This window comes from Saccoglossus kowalevskii, chromosome 20 (assembly GCF_978046115.1).
Source record: "Saccoglossus kowalevskii chromosome 20, keSacKowa6.1, whole genome shotgun sequence".
Classification (NCBI taxonomy): domain Eukaryota; kingdom Metazoa; phylum Hemichordata; class Enteropneusta; family Harrimaniidae; genus Saccoglossus; species Saccoglossus kowalevskii.
Window position 1 is genome coordinate 16,157,092 of NC_140660.1, and position 21,824 is coordinate 16,178,915.

The window sequence follows — 21,824 nt, forward strand, 5'->3', positions numbered from 1 at the left end:
ATTTAAGTTTTGCATAAAAAGTTAAAGTGTGAATTAAAAGGTAGTTAATTGAAATCTTATTTTGAACACTAAATAGAATACATATAATAATTTTTGTTTTCGGATCATATGCACAGTTATTTTTTTATGCTACCAAGTATAGATTTGGGCAATGTTTGGTTCCAGTGATCTCCCAAATTATAACCTATTATCCAAACAATCAACCCGGGCGATTTTTAAGGTAAATGTTAATAAATGTTCACCATTCATTTATCATATTTGATATCAACTTCTCATATTTTAAATTTAAATTTTTAAATTTAAATGTTTACAATTTTTTCCTGGTCCTAATGACACACCACAATGTAACAGTCACACATGTTACTCATGGAAGATCTAAACAAGATTGCTTACAGCACTGTTAGACATGGAAGAAGAACTGTCAAAACATCAAGAAAACCTATTAGATACAGAAATAAGGATTACGAAAACAACACCGACTCAGACAAAAAAAATCAGCTAATATGGTCACTGAATCACCACCACCACCGACACTGTAATAGAAAGTCATATCAAACACTGAAAATGCATGTAGAGTACCCTTTCCTTCACACCCAGAAAACCATCAACGCATTTCAAAGATGACACACTTCTACAAAGAATTGGAAAAGAAGGATTGATTCCAACACCAAAAGAAACTGATTGACACCAACAACAAGTGCCTATGTTCACAGCAATAAACAGTAAAATCTCAGAAGGTCTCAGCCAAATCCTTGCTAGAGTAGGCTCCATCAATGATGTCAATAATCAAGCACTATGTGCAAGTATTACTAAAGGAGCTTAAAATAAAAGATAAAGATATACAAGAAAAGTTCTACATGAAAAAAGAGGAACTTAAAGAAAGAATGCAAGTAAAAATGAATGGTATGATTGTTGATAATAATACAATGACAATCAAACTAGCACAGATGGATACCCAATGGCGTACAACATCTAATTATGAGTGACTCACAATCATTATTCATTAAGAACAGTCTTGCCAAGAATCAGATGGTTCTGAAATATAGTGGTGTGCAGCAATATCTAATCTGAAACAAGCAGTATTGAATAATGAATACCACCAGACACCGACAGACAAACACTCAAATAATAAGCTCCGCTCTACAAAGTCAGCAGCGTAGCTAAAATAATGATGGTCATTGTGTTACATTGTTTTCAATACAAGTCTACAGTGAAGTATACAACTTATGTGAAATATATGAAAACATCAAACATGCACTGCATATTAAACGACAACCATCCTGTAACTAAACAGAATAGTTGACATTATACTCACAATTATGAACTCATTTTGAAGACTGCATGATGGAGGCTGTGACTTTGTTCTCATAGATACACGTGAAACATGTATGTGGTAGGACAGCTTGGAATGCTGCACAGAGCCATCCATTTTGTGATAGCATGCCACCATACTGGAGAGTCAGGAAATCTAAATTTAATGCAGAGAAAAAAAACAAGTATGAAATATATGTAGATCTCAAGCACTTAATACTTTAATAAATAAAGCGATATGTACACTGTGTCACACTCATTGCTCAAAATTGGAGAGATGTGCTCCCTGTTCACATCACTCGATCTTCTCTAGTTGCTCACATAACAGTGACTGGAAATGTGAGGGGACCAGGAATATCACTTTTATCCGATAGTTTCAGAGAAAACAGACCAAAATGACACAGTGACAAAGCGCTGACCACAGGTGCACAGTTAGAAAATAACAATTACAATTTAATTCAAACTTAAAAATAGTATACCATATTTGCTCTATTAGTAGTGCAATCAATGCACATGCGTAAGTTTAGATATTTTAAGTAATAGTTTAATAATTCAGTATAACAACTGATTTTTTATTTATATATACACTTCTAGTGGAGATGCGCTTCTAAAAGAGCAAATATACAGTATAGTGAATATAGGGTTATAATTATCAAGAAAAATAAAGTAATGCACATGACTACTTAGTCACACATATAGCATGGACCAACAGAAAACAAAATTTCTTCATTCTATCATACATGTACATTTGTATATTTGGCTGCACTTTATGCAACATTGGAAAAAAGTGTGAATCACTGTTTTCAAGATGATGTGCACAGTGACAAGAAGCAAGATTTGTTTTGCCTAACCAAGTCAATTTTAAATGGCTCACAATATTTGTAATTTCACTGAATTCCTCGCCATAAATACAATCAGCTGATAAATTCTTACTTCTAAATCGTATTGAAGTTGAGAAGTCTGCCCAAAGTACATATACACCAAGTATCAAAGCAATAAGGCTTCAAAAAGAAGCTGAAAAAATAAAAAAATTATGCGACTGACAAAGTCAACAGTGGAACTAAAAATAAACAAGTGACTGTGTGCAAGTCTAAAACTGTAATTAAGTAAGACTTATAATTAATTTACTGGAAATGGTTGCCTGACAAAAAATATTCCTATTTCATGGCATGTATGAATTAATACATTGGAATTGCTGGTAAGTACACTTATATTAAATAGAGCAATCAGCAAAATTCAAGTTTGTATGACTGGAGGTGAGCTGGCAAAATCTTTATGAGGTTACAAATAATGTTCTACAAACTTTTCCTAAAACACAGTAAATATTATTAACAAGTTTACTAGTGATTACAGAATTTAGATAGGAGCATTATAATAAGCATATATTAAATATCTAAAAACAATAATAAGAATTAAATCATCTATTGTATGGATCACTGTAAAATTTTCACTGATTCATCCCTACATCAAAAATAAAAGTGGAAATTAGGTATTTTTCAGTAATTGTGTTAAATCTGTTTTCAGTATAAATTGGGTTAATTGCTACACATATAAAGCCTTGCCTGTTCAGTATTCTCTATTGTAGCACCCTCCAGCTATTAGATTCATTGTATAGCGCCACCTAGTGGCAGCAGATTCTCAGTCTACTTCAGTTTTTGTTCCCCTGGCTGTTTGACATCTTTATTATTTACAGTAATTGCTCTGTTCCAGATATGCAGGACAATCCAATTACTAATGAATCATCAAGTAGTCAGTGGAATGTTCAATGATATTTGGAAAAAAATAATTAATATTTAACCAATGTAAAAATAGTTGTACCGTTGAAAGCTGATTTTCTCCTTGGATTATGCCGCCCCACACCCTCTAAAAAAAATTAGGTGTCACTTGATAATACATTGCAACTAATAAAAAACAAGACATGTGACAGTCTATCACATGTGTCATACTTACCAGACTTTCAAATACACTGACTTGGCACAATTTGGATTCAATGTAGAGAACTCAACATTAGTGATCAAAATCAATGAAAACGCACACACAATTCCAATTCCCCTGTCTGTACGCATACCACTTGCAATAATGGGTGTACACGTCTTACTCTTCCTTCGCTTCTGATTTCCATGATTTGGAATGATGTTATGCATGTCCCTATAAGTATGGTACATGATACACAATCAGTATGGTCATTATGATTCAAAGTATGTGGTATTACAGCAATATGTGTCACTCTATTAAAGACGCCAAGACTAGACATTTAGCAACCACTCATTCCAAAAGAAAGCACAAGCAAACAAGCTAATTGCGCCAAATGGTCATTTAACTAGTTTAACTTTGAATGCCACAATTTTGAGACAACATTTTTCAACATTTTAAATACAAAAAACAAATACATTACACAAATTAAGGGCAATGTTAACCAATAATTCTAACAATGAAACAAAATTTGTATTGATATGGAAAACCAGATTGAGCAGTAACGTTTAATTTTAAATTACTTTGACAACATAGAATAAATTTTGATTTGCACATAAACAGAAAATGAAAAAAAGAAAAGCATAAAAAGTCAAATAAATATTAAAACAGTCAAAAGCAGTACATATTTTTTTTTAGGTTCCTTTAATATAAATTACTTGGTGAATACTATGTATTTGACATGTGACGGGGGGGGGTATTGGTGTTATTCCAAATCATTTTGATTTTAATTAATCACTCTAAAATCAACTAAGATATCTAAAATTTTGACAATCCTTCAATGGTCATATAGGAACGATTGAAGTTTGCTGGATTGTCATTTATAATAGACTTTAAAATATCCAATATCACTGTTTTCTTTCACCAGAAATTGCCAATTGAAATAGTTTCGTTGATATGTAAATGATTATAATGACCACCCATTAGTTGAATAACCCATATGATGCTACCATGACTTTGTGATATTCCGGTAATGTTGTAATTTACAAACATCAACAAAATATAGAACTTCCATGTCAGAGGTGGAACACATCACTTTTGTTGAGGTCTGCATTTCTTATTTACTCTGTAGAGGGCAGTAAGACCACAAAGAGCCATGGAACGATGGGTTGTGGTAATACATGATTGAATACCCCAGGTTCCCTTGTCTGTTTCTCCACTTCGCTACGAAAAATAGTGAAGTGGAGAAACAGACTGGGTTGGAAGTTGGGGTATTGATTGGAGTTCTGGAAAGAGAATATGACAGTATCCATACCTTGGTTTAATTGTTTTATACGTATGCCACCCTTCCATTCTACTACAGTGTTACAAGCAATCTTTTATCACTGACACATTGTATATCTAGTACTCCTAACAACAACAGTCTTTCCTGGGATCTCTGCAAAGAAACAGAAAACATATGCACATAGTCATTGAGATTCATCATACCTCACCACATAAAAGATGTAAACAAACTCGTATGAATCAATATTCAAATTAGGACTTTGATACTTACCCTAAGGTTTTTGAATTTCCTCCGCATGCAAGAAAGAATTTCTGCCGATGAATACGTCTGAAATTGACCACTCAGTGCAAACACGCAATTCAATGCCAAAATTGAAAACAATTGAGCCGATAAATCTAAGCCATGCCACGAAATACTAGTAAGACGTCTTTTGCAATAAAAGTTTTATAATCACAGTCCATTTTGACACTTTCCTATCGTTAACACATTAATTATTATATCATGTGAGACTAAAATCAACTACGAAATATAAACACTGAGACTATTGATCACCTTGATCATGAACTATACTGTGATTTATGATGATGATGTTATTATCACAGACTCACTTTCAATTTATCAAAAAACATTGGGTATGATTCTGTGGTCTACGAGTGGGGTGTTTGTGAAGGATTCACTGGACTTATAGTTTAGTAGAAATATGTGGGCCAAAGGTTTAACGTTCTAACCATTGTTGAGTAAGTCATGATTTAGTATAGGTTACTGTAATAATTTAATAAATCTTGAAACACGATGCATTGTGGGGCTTAGATTTAGAGGAAAATATTAGTTGAAAATGCTAAATAAATAAAACTCTGGGCAAAGACTATAATTTGTTTTTAAATAAAATTGCCAGCATTCAACCATCTCGAATTGGGTCATCAAATGAGTGTACATACATGTGACATGTGTGAAATTTGAACATCATCAAGCCAAGCATATATCTGGATATATAGGTACAGATTCACAGAGGTAAATCTATCCCCATTTTTGGATTCCAATTAAATGGTATTTTACAATGTGGTCATATGTAACTACATTGTTTTTATGAAATCGAAATCGATGGGGGGGGGGGGGTTACTCAAAGTCAGACCAGGTACCCATGCTGAATTATAGACTTTTAAAAAAACGCTAAACACAAACTTATTTTTGTAAAATTATACCATTGTTCAAGTGTAGAAACTTAAAATAAATACCCTACATGTATATACATACTAAAATCATACTGTTTCCAAGTCAAGGTAACATGAATTCATGAAATTCTTTTTTTCACACTTGACTATCCTAACACTGTGTACATGCATCAAATAACTAAGTGACACCCCTTTTTTCTATACTTCAGCTTGCGTACTATATTTTATTCAGAACCCCCCGACTATGCCGTATCACTTCATTATCAATAAACATGAAATACCAACAAATCATTTGCACCCAAAGCCCATGACTTTACATTAAATATGTAGGAAAGTTAATGCGTACAAAATGATTCCTTGACAGGGAAATTATAATTCAGCAGTTTGTGAATAATATGACATAAAAATAAAATTCAAGGTTTTTGGACCTTTTTTACATCCATATGCATGTACATATACATGGTTGTGAGAGCAATGATTGTATGGGGAGGGGGGTATGACATTGTCACATGCAAAGTTCCAGGCTTGGGTGGCTTAGGTGATTGGGTACACATGCCTGCACATTATTTCTCAACATTAAACCACTAATTTGTTTATGTTATCACAATTTACTGGTGACCTTTAACATTGCTTTCACAACAAACATACATTCATTGAACAGCACCAGTATACTCACATCGTTGACAGCAGTGATATCAGCACCATGTTTTAATAACAACTCTGCAACAGGTGTATGTCCTTTCAGTGCAGCAAAATGTAATGGAGTACTCTGATCCTGGAAAACAAATATAATGAAGAGTACAACATGAATATCTAATGCATGCTGTAGATGATTTGGTCAGTAAAACATGATTTATTCATTTATCATTGTAGAAATCTAGGTCATGTCATGCAATGACAGAATAAGCTACGTAATGCCTGGTTCATTGACCTGTACTCGTACTCAGAACAGAAACAGTACATAATTCCAACATTTTGTATTGCCCCATTCACTTGCACACATGAGAAAATGCACTACAAGTTTTCATGATTTTTCTATTCATAGGAGTAATAATGACTATTATCTTAATTCATTAATATTGGGCATCAACTTGGCGAATGGTAGATTTGTAATAAAGAAAGAAACCATGTGTAATTATAATTAATTTTCTGGAAACTGAAGGAGAACTATGGATATATTATTAGTATGTACATTTTTCAACAAGATTGATGCAAGGGAGAGTTCAATGACCAAGAAAATGAAAACAAAAATATCAAGAAAGCAAGCTACTCTCTGATTGGTCTGACATTTAGGTTGAGTAGCCAATCTTGAGATTAATTGGCAGCTGACAGACTGGGCAAAGAGGGCACTCAATATCATACATGTGACATGGACAACTTGGGCCATCTGAATATAATAATACTATTTTTTATTCAACACAAAAAATCTACTATGGTTGTAAAACAAAAACAGAAATAATACTTCACGCAACTAATATCACAAGTAGCACATTAAATACATATAATTATAGAACGAGGAAAAAACATAAGCTATTATGTAATTGTTTAGGACAAGACAAAACTGAAATACAGTTAACTCCACCAAAATCATGAATAAAACATTGAATAAATGTAACTAAGAATGGAAGAAAAAACATGGAAATTAGTAAAACAATAAAACTACTAAGCTACTAAATATGCCATTGCATTAAAACTACCTGCAGACTAATTTGATGGAGTTGCTATGTTCCATCTCTTAAGTTCATACTTGTATGTATGAATTGTGCAGTTTATATTCCTGCAAGCTTGTCATAATTGATCAAAATTTATCTTCTTTGTTCATTTTCAAGAATGCAGATTTGTTGTCCTTTATATATTTAAATAATGTATTACAGGGTATGTCATATTTACTGCATCCTATTAAGAAATGGTACTCGTCTTCAATTTCATCATCTGTGCAGAGTTTACATATTCTTTCGTTTCTAGGAATTTTCTTTTGTCCGGCCAGTCTGAATGAGTAGTTTATGGTCAGAAATTCTAAATTTGCAAAAAGATCGCCTTAATTTTAAATTTTTTATATCATTTAAATAATTTTAGTCTCAACTAATATTTTATTATCTGTGTTTTAATTTTTATGTTCAATGGGTATCTACCCAGCTCTCCAAGAATAACATTTTTGTTGCATTTTTACTGACACCTAAAAGAAATCTACAGAATGCAAACTGTACACTTTCTATAATGTTACTATGTTTTGCTGATTCTTCTCCCCATACTTCACACCCATAATTAATAATTGGTACAATTAATTTATCAAATAAATTCAATGCTGTGCTAATTGTATAATCTGATAATGTTAATAAAGACTGCTTTAATGGAAATATTGTTTTCATAGCTTTCTCTTTTAAAGTATTGGACGCAGTTTTGAATTTTCCATTTGGTGTTAAAACTATCTACTGTGGCAATTTCATTTCCCTCATAAAACACTGACTTCCTATTTAATGTATGATTTCTTTTATTGAATACCATTAATTTAGTTTTATTTAGGCTTACTGATAGTTTGCCAGTGCATCTATACTGCACTGCATACCTTCCTGGGTCTGTGATAAGATTAGGACGTCATCAGCAAACAAAACGCAGTTTAGTTTTTGGCTGTTTAGTTCATGGGGCTTGCCATTTGCAGATTGTATTTTCTCCGGCATGTCATTAATGAACAAACTAAATAAAGTTGGACTTATATTAGAGCCTTGTTTTACCCCCATTCAATGAATCAAATTCATTTGTGAGCCCGTTATTTGTGTTTACCTTGTAGGATACCCCACTATACATATTTTTTAAGAGATTGTGAATATTTCCGGTGATACCATATTTTTGCAATTTCCAATATAATCCAATATGCATTATTCAAGTTTTGTGTGTGCTTTCAATTAGTACAGGCCACATTAAATCATGAAATTGTCTAAGGCCTTGCAAAAAAAATGTTTCTAAGCAAATTTAAAATGGGTGTCAAAAGTTCTCTTGATGTCAATGAAACATGCATAAATTTTCTTAGATTTCTTGGCCTTAGATTTAGTGCTTTTAGAATGTTCTGCATGGTACAGATATTTGTTCACAATTGTATTTAATATAAATAAGTTGTCTGTAGTTTGACAATTTTTTCTAAAATTCAACTGTTGCTTTGATAAGAGGTTATTCATATCTAAGTATGATATTAGCCTAGTGCTTAAAATGTTTGTTTAGTTTTCGGGACAGCTTGAGATAGTATACTTCTGTAGTTTGCCGGGTTATGTTTTGAAGTGGATTAATTTAACAGCATTATTATGTTTGACTTTCATGATTCAGGCATCTTAATTTCCACATTTAAAAATGATATTGATTAGTCTTTGTAAAGCAGTAGTAAGATTTTGTGTCCTACTTTTTAATATATTATAGAAGATGAATTACACCATTTGATAAACTCTAAATTAAACAACAAAGAAAGAAACACACTTAAGGTAGCAAGATTATTATTTGTGTTGAAAATTACGATTTTCACATTTATTTATTAATTGATGAAATGCACCATAAACTTTCATGTGAAAGAATGTCATGTAGATTTTCTGAAGGGAAGCAAGGCAGTCTCAGTAGTGTTTTCCAAAATCAACAACACAGGTTTAATCTGTGTGCCTATAAGTTTCAAAGATAAACTCAAGACAAAGCAATGTTAGGATGTGTAATCAGTAGCTATCTGACACACAATGAGTGTTTCCAAACATTTGAGTGGTTTGTCTCCGCCCCTGTTTATTTCACAGATTAGTCATTTGCATATGAATGTGTCATACACAAGGTCACACAGCCACTGAAAAAAAATCATTGATTTTGGTGTTTTCATATGCCGAATTTATCCAATTATAACTATCCCATTACTTTATTTTTTTGGTTTCCAATAGCTTTACACATTTGGATGTCCTTACACATGTTAAAACATACCTTGATGGGAAAACAAATTGATTGTGCCGATAAACAAGCTTGAAAATCTTTGCTGTTACTTCATGGACGTTTTCTAGGAGTTTATGTTTTTCAAAATACAAGGTCTCTAACAAAAAATAACGTATACTTATTGTCGTCGGATTAACACCAATTGTTCACAGCTTTAAGGTGACAGTGAGAGGAACTTGAATGTGTCCAGACAAACTATTTTATAGATTATTTACCAACGAGTTGTGGTTTGAGTTGGGGCAATGCGACTAAAACAGTAATTGAAATTCAGCACACTATTTTTTAAAACGCGTTGCTTGAATAAAACTGACCAGACACATTCACATTACCTGACTATTGAACAACTAGGAAAAGTGAAAAAAATACTTCTTATCGCCAGCATTAATGCGTAATTATTTTTTTTACAGAAAAAGTAATTTTTCACCTTTGGTTGAGTAACGTGTCGTAGATACCGGCATGCAAAATACACTTGTGAAAAGCTTGAAGTCTGGCGATTCTAAAAATATATACTTTCCTAGGTCTATTTGTAGTCATTTAGTCACAATTAGAAGATGAAAACAAGTATGCAAATAATAGTCCCGCTACCTTAACCCAATAAACAGTAAATTCACAAAATTTGATAACAAAACAATTTATGCTCAATTCAAAACACCATGATATTATAGTTGCATTATCATACTACCTGAAATCTTGTAACAGAATTTAACCAAAATAATTTATTACATTATCAGTTATCTCATTTTATATTTTTTTATTAAAACTTGTATTTTCATTACTTTTATCTTGAATGTAACAAAATTAGAAATGTCAATTTTCTGAACGGTTGGAATGAAGCATTTTTTTATCTATATTTTATTATTATCTTTTATTATTTTCCTCTGATTCGAGCTTCGCTAATTTTTAGAGTTTCATCACTATGCTGAATCATATTTCTCTCATTGTTTACCTCCTTTGAAATACCAACAGACGATTTTTTGCTGCATTGATTGATTTGTTTTCTTCCAGTAGATATTTGAAATAGTTCTTTGACTCCTTAGGAGACAAATTCACTTGTTAAACTACTCACTGATTTGTTTCATTTCACCCAATAGTTTCCAAAAGAGTGAAGCATCACCTGTAAAATCTTCCAAATTTTGAATCTGCATGTCTTTAGTTTCTTTCTATATTTTTAGAATATTTAGAATTTTGTTTTTAACAACTTTTCTCTGAAGCCAAGAATGAAAGAGCCTTGTAGTAGCTTCAGTATTATGACTGTAGGTTTTTGTTTTGAAATCAGATATTTTTTTATATTTAAACATTGATAGATAATAACATAAAGATTGGGCAGTGATCTGAGATATTTGTCCTGAGACTTAAAATAGAGCACAAATGATTTTTGAGTTGATAGTGAAGTCAATGGCAGTACATATACATACATTTGGAGGGTAGCAAGTGTACTTTCCCATTGAGTTACCTATCTTTCTACCATTTACGATTATTAGGTTGTGTTCTAGACACATTTCAATACAATTCTTGTCAAATTTGTTTGCACTAGATTTAGGCGTTACATCATAATTGTTTCCTGTTTTAAGATTATCTTTGTTGTAGATTTCTGGAGTTGGAATGCGGTGATTGTTGTCATCAGCAAACAGGATAACATCCCCTTCAGATGAATATTCCAAGATAACTTCATTCTTTCATGGATTGATGAAAATTCTGATGGGATGTAAACGCTGCCTATGAATAGATCATTTATATCTTTGGATAATATTATATCACTTGTTTTACTTTAATTAGTTTAATATGTACAGTTTAAGTTTATTTTTAAAAATGACTGCAACACAACCTCTCCGAGCTCTAGGTATATAACTAGCACCACTACCAACTCGATCTGTCTTTGCAAATTAAATGAACATTATCTATACTACTGGCAAAGCTCATAATTTGAAACAATTACTGTTTAGCCACGCCTGCAGTGGACAGATAAAATCACTGTTTATGTTCCAGCTACCTAGTTTAATTGATGATTCTAGCACTGGTGAAATAATTATATCACTTGCATAGTTTGATTGATTTGATTTGATTTATTTCACCAATAATAATAACAATTCTAGTAATCTTATAATAATAATAATAATAATAATAATTTCTTGGTGTGGACCACAGAGGTAGTTCATCCGAACTAATCTAGTCTGTGGCCCAATCCTAACCAATATACATTTCTATGCAGGCTATATATACATATATACACACATATATATATACATACACACACGTACACATACGTGCACACACATACATATATACACATACAAACAAAAAACAAAATCTCCAGAAATAAATAAGTAAAATAATAATAATAAAAAAAAAATGAGAGAAAAAAAGAACGAAAAAAAAAATGGAGCTGTTAATGCGCTACTCTGAACACCAGTGTTGAGTTTGTTGCTGAATCAAAGATGGCATATGTTAGTGATTGTCCGGAACTATCAGGATATGCAACCTTGTTCATCGTGTTTATGTACAGTGGTGTAAGGATCAGGAAACCCAGCGTGCTGGTTATGGTCCAAAGGAATCTTCGTAGTGCTTTAATACATGTAGTACATAGTCAACATGTATTTTAGTGTATGCACTGGTTGGTCAGCTTCAAGAAAGTTGCATTTCCAAACCAGTGTCTATATGAAATGAGTGTTTTTGAAGGTCCATGTCATCTGGAGTGACTGCCAGTTTAAATTTACCATCCTGATTCATTGACATTTTCGCTGTGTTTTTGAGATTTCGTGACTGTCCATGCTGATATACAAATGAGCTATAGGTCTCATAGTTTCCCTTGTTAGAGGTGACTTGTGACATTTTAGTTTATAAAACGTTGTTAGTTGTATGCTAGAAAAATCAAGTTATTGCTGTCTTGTGTACTTTTATACAATTAAATTCCCAACATTGTGTTGTAACTGTTCCTGTTTTCTATAAAATTACTAATTTGTCAGCAATTGTCAATAAACATTAACAACAAGCATTTTTACAACTAAAACTCTGTCAACAATTGTCAAAAAAAAATATCACCATTCAACAGGTTTTGTAATTAATATTTGTTTTGTGCAATCGGTTCTGCAGAGATCAAATGAGAAGTACATTTTGTCGCTGTTGTTGTTTCTATAAACTAAGTTGTTTGTATAGGAACTGTGCTATATTGCTACGGTGCCCGTCACAATTGTGTAGAGTGTCAATTATAGTAATCTCAGTATTGTAACTTCATATCTTGCCATTGCACAGAGTGTCATTGTGTTATTATTAGGTGTCAATAATAATTATCAAGCAACACATATACATTGTTCTGGTCAGTAATATTGTAAAAAAGTAGTTTGCATGAAATTTGTTGGCATAAATCTCATTATTTTTGGCAGTCATGTCACTCGTACATGGATGTCAAATGCTGTAGTGAGGGTGGGATTATCTACTCAAACCAAGGTTCAGATCAGATACACAACATAAAATAATTCAGGTGCATAAACACAATAATGGCACTTCTAAATGAACTAGTCGGCCAGCAGTGGGCACTTCTAAATGAACTAGTCGGCCAGCAGTGGACACTCCTAAATAAACTAGTCGGCCAGCAGTGGGCACTTCTCAATGAACTAGTCGACCACCAGTGGGCACTTCTAAATGAACTAGTCGACCAGCAGTGGGCACTTCTAAATGAACTTGTCGGCCAGCAGTGGGCACTTCTAAATGAACTAATCGGCCATCAGTGGTCACTTCTAAATGAACTAGTCAGCCAGCAGTCGGCATTTCTAAATGAACTAATCGGCCCGCAGTTGGCACTTTTAAATGAACTAGTCTGCCAGCAGTGAGCACTTCTAAATAAACTAGTTGGCCAGCAGTGGGCACTTCTAAATGAACTAGTCGGCCAGCAGTGGGCACTTCTATATGAACTAGTCAGCCAGTAATGGGCACTTTTAAATGAACTAGTCCGCCAGCAGTGGGCACTTCTAACGGAACTAGTCGGCCAGCAGTGGGCACTTCTAAATGAACTAGTCGGCCAGCAGTGGGCACTTCTGAATGAACTAATCGGTCAGCAGTGGACACTTCTAAATGAACAAGGCGGCCAGCAGTGGGCACTTCTAAATGAACTTGTCGACCAGCAGTGGGCACTTCTGAATGAACTAATCGGCCAGCAGTGGGCACTTCAAAATGAACAAGGCGGCAAACAGTGGGTACTTCTAAATGAACAAGTCGGCCAGCAGTGGGCACTTCTAAATGAACTAGTTGGCCATCAGTGGGCACTTCTAAATGAACTTGTCGGCCAGCAGTGGGCACTTCTAAATGAACTAATCGGCCAGCAGTGGCCACTTCTAAATGAACTAGTCAGCCAGCAGTCGGCATTTCTAAATGAACTAATCGGCCCGCAGTCGGCACTTTTAAATGAACTAGTCTGCCAGCAGTGAGCACTTCTAAATGAACTAGTTGGCTAGCAGTGGGCACTTCTATATGAACTAGTCGGCCAGTAGTGGGCACTTCTAAATGAACTAGTCGGCCAGTAGTGGGCACTTCTAAATGAACTAGTCGGCCACCAGTGGGCACTTCTAAATGAACTAGTCGACCAGCAGTGGGCACTTCTAAATGAACTTGTCGGCCAACAGTGGGCACTTCTGAATGAACTAATCGGCCAGCAGTGGGCACTTCTAAATGAACTTGTCGGCCAGCAGTGGGCATTTCTAAATGAACAAGGCGGCAAGCAGTGGGCACTTCTAAATGAACTAATCGGCCAGCAGTGGCCACTTCTAAATGAACTAGTCGGCCAGCAGTGGGCACTTCTAAATGAACTAGTCGGCCAGCAGTGGGCACTTCTAAATGAACTAGTCGGCCAGCAGTGGGAACTTCTAATATAATGTAATACTAGCAGGTATTACTACTAAATAGTGGACATTGCACAGTACAATTGACCATCCAGCTGAACAGTGCTAAATCTCTCGCTGTCAGAATATAATGTTTGTTATCATACTTTTACAATATAAAATTGCTTTCATGAAACACAAAGATTTGCGATTAGTGACTCTTATTAAGCCATAGGGTCAAAAAGCTCCAAATAATACAATTGCACTACTTTTGATATGTACATCAACATTTTAAGAATGAAGGAAAACAATTTTTTATCTATATTTATTTGGTTGCCATGCCAATGGAAATAATCTTCAACTACCATTCAATATAGACAATGGTCTGTGTACAGTTTTAAAAGAATTGCTGAGAATTACTAAACTAAATTTAATAATTCATTTTCATATACATGTACCTTTCTAGTTAGAAATTAAAAATACTATATGTAATCTTATTCATTGATTTAATTTTATTTCATTCTTTGTTGCTATATACAGTACTGATAGAAACATGTATTTCTAGAGATGCAAATAAAGTTATTTTTATGCCACCTAAATTAGGGTTTTGACAAACAAATCATTTATAGTTTAGATGTGCACTATTGGGGACAATGGAATGATAAATTAGATAAGATGTTTGAAACTAGATCTCCCGATCAATAGCATTTGTGAAGATTGACCTAGTGTTGATCACCCATACATGTAGATCTTACAGTTTATAGTGTGGTCAAAATGTATAAATCTCCAGTTTTGACAATGTGTGTAATACTTACGAAATGATGTGGGACAACACACACATTTCAGTAGTGTTGAAAACTGATATTTCCTTCATTACATAATAAATTAAGAAACTGATGTTTTGCTTGTATCTAGAGGGCACTTCTGGCTGACCACGGTCACATGTAATGCAATTGTTTCTGTAATTTTGACATTATTGCTTTTGTATTCATGTATTATAGCAATATACATGACATTACGACAAGATTTGTTCTCACATATAATAGTCCCAAAAGAAATTAAAACTAATAATGAAAAATTAAACACTTCATTTCATTACTTTATGGACTTGGACATTCCAGAAAATAGTATGTCAATCTACATGCACTGAAATAAAAGAGGTACTGAATATAGATGACAGTGACAGTATTAATTGCTTTCATCTTGATGATGGAAGTAAACAATCTGGCTGGTACACAAAAAATAAATAAAAAATAGAGAAATGAAGATGAAACAGGAAGTATCTATATTTGAAAGGGGGGGAATAGTATAATAGTACATTATGATCGAAGATGGGGAAAGGCAACTGACCAAAGAACATGAGAATGCAATGTTCAAAGCTGGTCAACTCAATTATCAAATTAAGACACTTTGCTATACAGGGCCAAACTCCACGGTCTGAGAGTTAACGAACATTGACAAATGAAATTAGAGTGATGCATTCATTTACAATGTTTACGAGTAAAGTAGTGAGTATTCAATGTACAACAAATACCTGACAAAACAAAATGACATGAACCAGGGGACAACACTTTTCGTTCTACCTTTGACATGTGACAGCTGATATCATTTTTGCACCCACGCAGTCTATGAGAGTGAGCCGCTGAACAATTAACAAAAATTGATCAAAAATGCAGTTTTTGGTCACTATGGCAGAAACATTCCATCACAAAAAAGGGAGAACTTTGATTATTAGTACTAGTTGTTTATGGAATATGTTTACATGGACTCTTATGAATAATCTCTAAAATAAAAATTTTAAATATAAGCAGCCAGGGAGAAAATATTTTCAAATATTCTGTATGTTGGACAAAAATCTGAATTATCGGTAGTAATAACACTAGCACGAGTACAATATGGTCAATACTGCTGCTATTCGTGCTAGTTAGACAATCAGGTACATCGATTTGCTGTTGTAAAGATATACTTAGAAGATTTAAAACAAAATTGTTGGTTTATAAATAATCATTTTTTGCAATATCAATATTGAAATTTCCCATTAAAGCAGTTTAACTTTTCAAGTTTGAGTTAGCACAACACTCCCATTAGGCTATATTCAGTATTATGTTTTTGATATATAATGCCTATGACTAAATTCTGGGTCCATTAACTTTCAGCATGAAGTAATTAGAAAGTATGAGGCAATACAGATTACATAGATATCCCTGAAATTATAATGCACTTGTTAGAATTATGATATAAACTGAAATAGTTCTCATCTTGAACAGCTTTTTGTTTGTTTTTGGTGTTTTTTCAATTAAATAAAATATGAGAGTTTAAAGCCGGGTTACTGGTTGTTTGTCGATAACCTGGGCTTTCAAGGTTTCTTCGCTTCAACATTTTTCAAATATCCATGTTAGATTATTCACTGATAAGTGGTTTGATTTTCTCATCAGCCATGATGTATTTATTATTATATAAAACCAACATGATAAATCTGTTTTGAAACAATGTGCCCTTGATGGCAGTGTTCTATTAGACAGTGATCTGACATAAAAGACAGTCTCGTCAGTATTACAATGTCCACTGGATTGTATCATTTGCATAACTCGTCAATTCTTAGCTGACCATTTCAGCAATAAGTGGGTTGTCATCAGTACTTTAATAATAATAAAAATGTTTATCCACTCAATAATTTACAAGGTATTGATAACAGCACAACAAATTTTAAAATAAATAAAGATGATAATAAAGCTTAAAAGTATGTTGGGCTTAGAGCTAGTTGAATCTGATATCTTGTGAACAGAATTTGAGTTTTTGAAAATAAGGGCTATTTGCATTAGTCATAAAAAAAAAAAAAAAAAAAAAAGAAAAGAAAAATAATAATTAACACTAAGGCATTTGGGTGAAAAAAAAATTGCCTGCTTTGAATGATTTTAGCTAATAATGAACCAAACCACCCTCTTTCAATAATAATTTAGTTGTTGAACATCACTTTCATCTAACGATTAGAACTTAGTATACTTTGAAAACAAAATTGCCTCTTGTGAAGGAGGATTTTCTGAGATTTATAAACAGGAACAAATTTAGCAGGAAATTGATGACATTTGATTAACACCTATCAAGGGAATGCTATACAAACAAACTCATTGATGACCTTATATTTGACAACATAAAATATAACAGTTAACAACAACGTTGACTTGACAAAATAATATACCTTGCTTTCAATTGCCTGATTTTAATACGTAGCCGGCTTTTTCTAGATTATAATGACTAAATATAATATTTATTTATTCACATGTACATGTAGTCTGTTCAAATTTCTGAATATCCAGCTGACATATGAGAAGCAATGCTTCTATTTGTTACCTGAGGTATAATAAGGAAGTGAATGTCAGGTTTATTACAAGTCACTTGGGACAGGAACAGCACATGGGACATTTTTCTTACTATGATATCTAGTACTTGTTTTTGTACACGATTCTAGCGAATAAACTTGAATTCCAGGAGATAAAATTTGATACACTTCCATCAGAAATGTTTACTTTCAAAAGTAATAAGTAGCGTGATTTCCAAACAATCCTGACTGCAAAATTTTGTTACCTCACGGACCCCATTAAAATACAGGTCTTTGTTAGGAAATGGAAAACCACCACGACTCCAAGTACACTAGCTTCACATGTGCCGAAACATATATAAGAACAGTCGGAGCCGAGTCTGCACATGCCCCATTTTTGTGTATCACTGTACACTTCGAAGTTGCATATGCCGAATTGATACCCTTCATGATGAGAACATGATTTCGGTATATGCCGACTGGATACCCTTCATGATGAGAACATGATTTCGGTATATGCCGACTGGATACCCTTCATGATGAGTACATGATTTCGGCATATGCCAACTGGATACCCTTCATGATGAGAACATGATTTCAGCATATGCCGACTGGATACCTTCATGATGAGTACATGATTTCAGCATATGCCAACTGGATACCCTTCATGATGAGTACATGATTTCGGCATATGCCGACTGGATACCCTTCATGATGAGTACATGATTTTGGCATATGCCGACTGGATACCTTCATGATGAGTACATGATTTTGGCATATGCCGACTGGATACCTTCATGATGAGTACATGATTTAGGCATATGCCAACTGGATACCCTTCATGATAAGAACATGATTTCGCCATATGCCAACTGGATACCCTTCATGATGAGTACATGATTTCGGCATATGCCAACTGGATACCATTCATGATGAGAACATGATTTTGGCATATGCCGTCTGGATACCTTCATGATGAGTACATGATTTCAGCATATGCCAACTGGATACCCTTCATGATGAGTACATGATTTCGGCATATGCCGACTGGATACCCTTCATGATGAGTACATGATTTTGGCATATGCCAACTGGATACCCTTCATGATAAGAACATGATTTCGCCATATGCCAACTGGATACCCTTCATGATGAGTACATGATTTCGGCATATGCCAACTGGATACCCTTCATGATGAGAACATGATTTTGGCATATGCCGACTGGATAACTTCATGATGAGTACATGATTTCAGCATATGCCGAATGGATACCCTTCATGATGAGTACATGATTTTGGCATATGCCGACTGGATATCCTTCATGATGAGTACATGATTTCGTCATATGCCGACTGGATACCCTTCATGATGAGTACATGATTTTGGCATATGCCGACTGGATACCCTTTATGATGAAAACCGAAAATTTACTAATCATTATGCAAATTAGGTAATTAGTGTCCACGGATTATTACCAAAAACTAATCAAAACCTAGCATTAGTTCAGAGCATCTATGTGCCAAGTTTCATCAAAATCCAATGAGTGGTTGTTTAGATATCAGTGGAACAGTCATGGAACCACTAAAAAATAGCTAATTATCATGCAAATTAGGTAATTAATATGCACGGATTTTTAAAAAAACTAATCAAATCTGTGCATATGTTCAGAGCTTCTATGTACCAAGTTTCATCAAAATCCAATGAGTGGTTCTTTAGATATCAGTGGAACAGTCATAGAACAGCTAAAAATTTGCTAATTATCATGCAAAATAGGTAATTAACAAGCATGGATTTTCACCAAAACCTAATCAAATCTGCGCATTGGCCCAGAGCATCTATGCACCAAGTTTCATCAAAAACTGATGTATGGTTCTTGAGTTAGCAGTGGAACAGTCGGACACACATGTACACCCATACACACACACACATACAGACACACTAACTGCAAAGACTCCCATTTTGTGCTTCGCACATGGGAGTCAAAAAGGGATATATAACAACAAAAAAACAATCAATTTTGTATCTAACTACACCTATTTAGATATCTTGATGACATCATCAAGGAATTTCATAGGAGCTAGTTAGAGTTTATCAGATAAGGCAGTATATACAAGACACAGAGTGTTTGCTGAGATAGCTCCGCTGTTAGCAATGCATATGTCAATTAAAGAACTGAAGATATGATTAGAAAATGAACAATATGTATAATATCGATTTGAAAGCAATCTGACTCGCTGTTTTCAACAAGAATTCGAAAATATCACTTTTACCAAAAATGACAGAAATATTCATCAAAATTAGAGAATTGAAGATATCATCACAAAATGAACAAATCTAAGTGAGGTCTGCCCAAGGTACATATACACCAAGTATCAAAGCAATAATCAATTTGGCAAGTTTCTTGTTAAAGTAAATATTAATGTAGCATGCCCAACAGTATTGGGAGATTTAGGAGATCATGTTTATGGCCTAAAAAGGCCACAATGTTAGTTGGATTAAGTGTTTTCATAAAATTAGTGAAGAAAATAAAATAAAAACTATCCAAGATATGAACCCCTTAGAACACTGTCTGGATTAAACTCAATAAAATAGAAGATTATACAAAAGGAACTGTATGAACATCATGACATCTCCCTCCTCTTTAAGATGAGGTCAAATGTGATAGATCTGGAATGAAATAAAACGGTATGGGGAAAATAAGGGTGAGAGGTTATTATAATGATGGAAGGGAAGATATTTATCACTTTCTTTTATCAATTTCTTTGTAAATAAACTAACCACTAGAGAAGGAAATTCTATTTAGCACTGACCAATACAATAGTGGAAAGTGTAACTAATTATTGTAGATAATTTTTTCTTGGGTGGAATTAATTTCAAATTGTATTTTCTCATCAGTGATGTTTTATGAGCAATCATAAAGATTTGAGAAATAATACATTAAAAGAAATTCAAAACTTTCCAACCTGACTATGGAAATTCTGAAATTAGAAACTGAATGATTTACATGTATGATAGTTTTAAAAAATGTTTAGAATAGTTTTTTTTGATTGTTTGCCTTGTATGGCTAATAAAATAATATTATAAGATGTTCATTGTTCTACAATGGCCAAAATTATTGTCATAACTTGCTATTATTTAATTTACTATATTGTGAGTTTATTCCAAAAATGGTGTGATTTACATGTAGTAGAGTATAATAATGGAAGACCATGGTTGGTGAGATTCAGTAATCAAATGTACAACAATTAATACACCACTGTGTCATACAAAACAATATAGCTGATCAATTAAAAAATTTGGATTGACGTAATACTGCTAATATGTTTAAAAGTTTTCAAATAACCGTCAGGGGCGAAAGCAGGATGATCAGTCAGGGGTGCACCTTTACACTACTGCACTGCATTGTGGGTTATATTCTACATACATATAGAATGGTTGGGAATCACAATGTGACCAATCTCGTCTGAGTTCTCAAGCTAAATTTCTAATGAAATGAACTCCATATATCTACATCGATGGAGGTTTTCGGGAGAATAGCTTTAAGTAATTAAATTCATGAGGAACATTTCATTGCCAGAAATCAGTGACTTCAAATACAAAACAATGTATATTACTACTGAGTGAAATATGCAAACTTGTATATCTTTCAATTGTACCAAATTTTAATCAACAAAATAAGTTTAGGCAGGCCATGGAAATGATAGCAGTTAGATGAATGTACAGATTTGGGAAAGAACCCCAAAACATAAGTTTCTATTATTAGTGTGACGGGGACGGGGATTAATTATTCAGGAACAAGACATTATAGGCATCAGGTTATGATACAATGCTGCGACAGCTAAATTATTTGAGTAAACTAGGCCAACACATCAAGATATAGTTGTAGACAAAAAGTAAAATATTTAAAAGTAAGAATAGAATTTTGCACTCCTGACAGTTTTACTATTTTTTTTTTCAATATGCTTGGACCAGGTGGGATACTTGTCAAAAGTTATTCCAACAAATTTACCATTAATTTGTTAGTATCACACCAAGAAAGAACCTAGTTTAAATTAATAT

General features: G+C 33.5%; 1 protein-coding gene across 1 annotated transcript in view; it reads right to left on the reverse strand.

The window, feature by feature from the left end:
* Positions 1-3,426: 3,426 nt before the first annotated feature.
* Positions 3,427-21,824, reverse strand: part of LOC146730059 (uncharacterized) — a 30,296-nt gene continuing 11,898 nt past the window's right edge. Inside the window, exons 4-6 of the mRNA XM_085494499.1 lie at positions 6,356-6,454; positions 4,538-4,660; positions 3,427-3,459 (exon numbers count right to left, since the gene is read on the reverse strand). Coding sequence (XP_085350625.1) covers positions 4,580-4,660; positions 6,356-6,454 — 180 coding nt within the window. The 3' untranslated portion in view covers positions 3,427-3,459; positions 4,538-4,579. The remainder of the gene's footprint in view (positions 3,460-4,537; positions 4,661-6,355; positions 6,455-21,824) is intronic.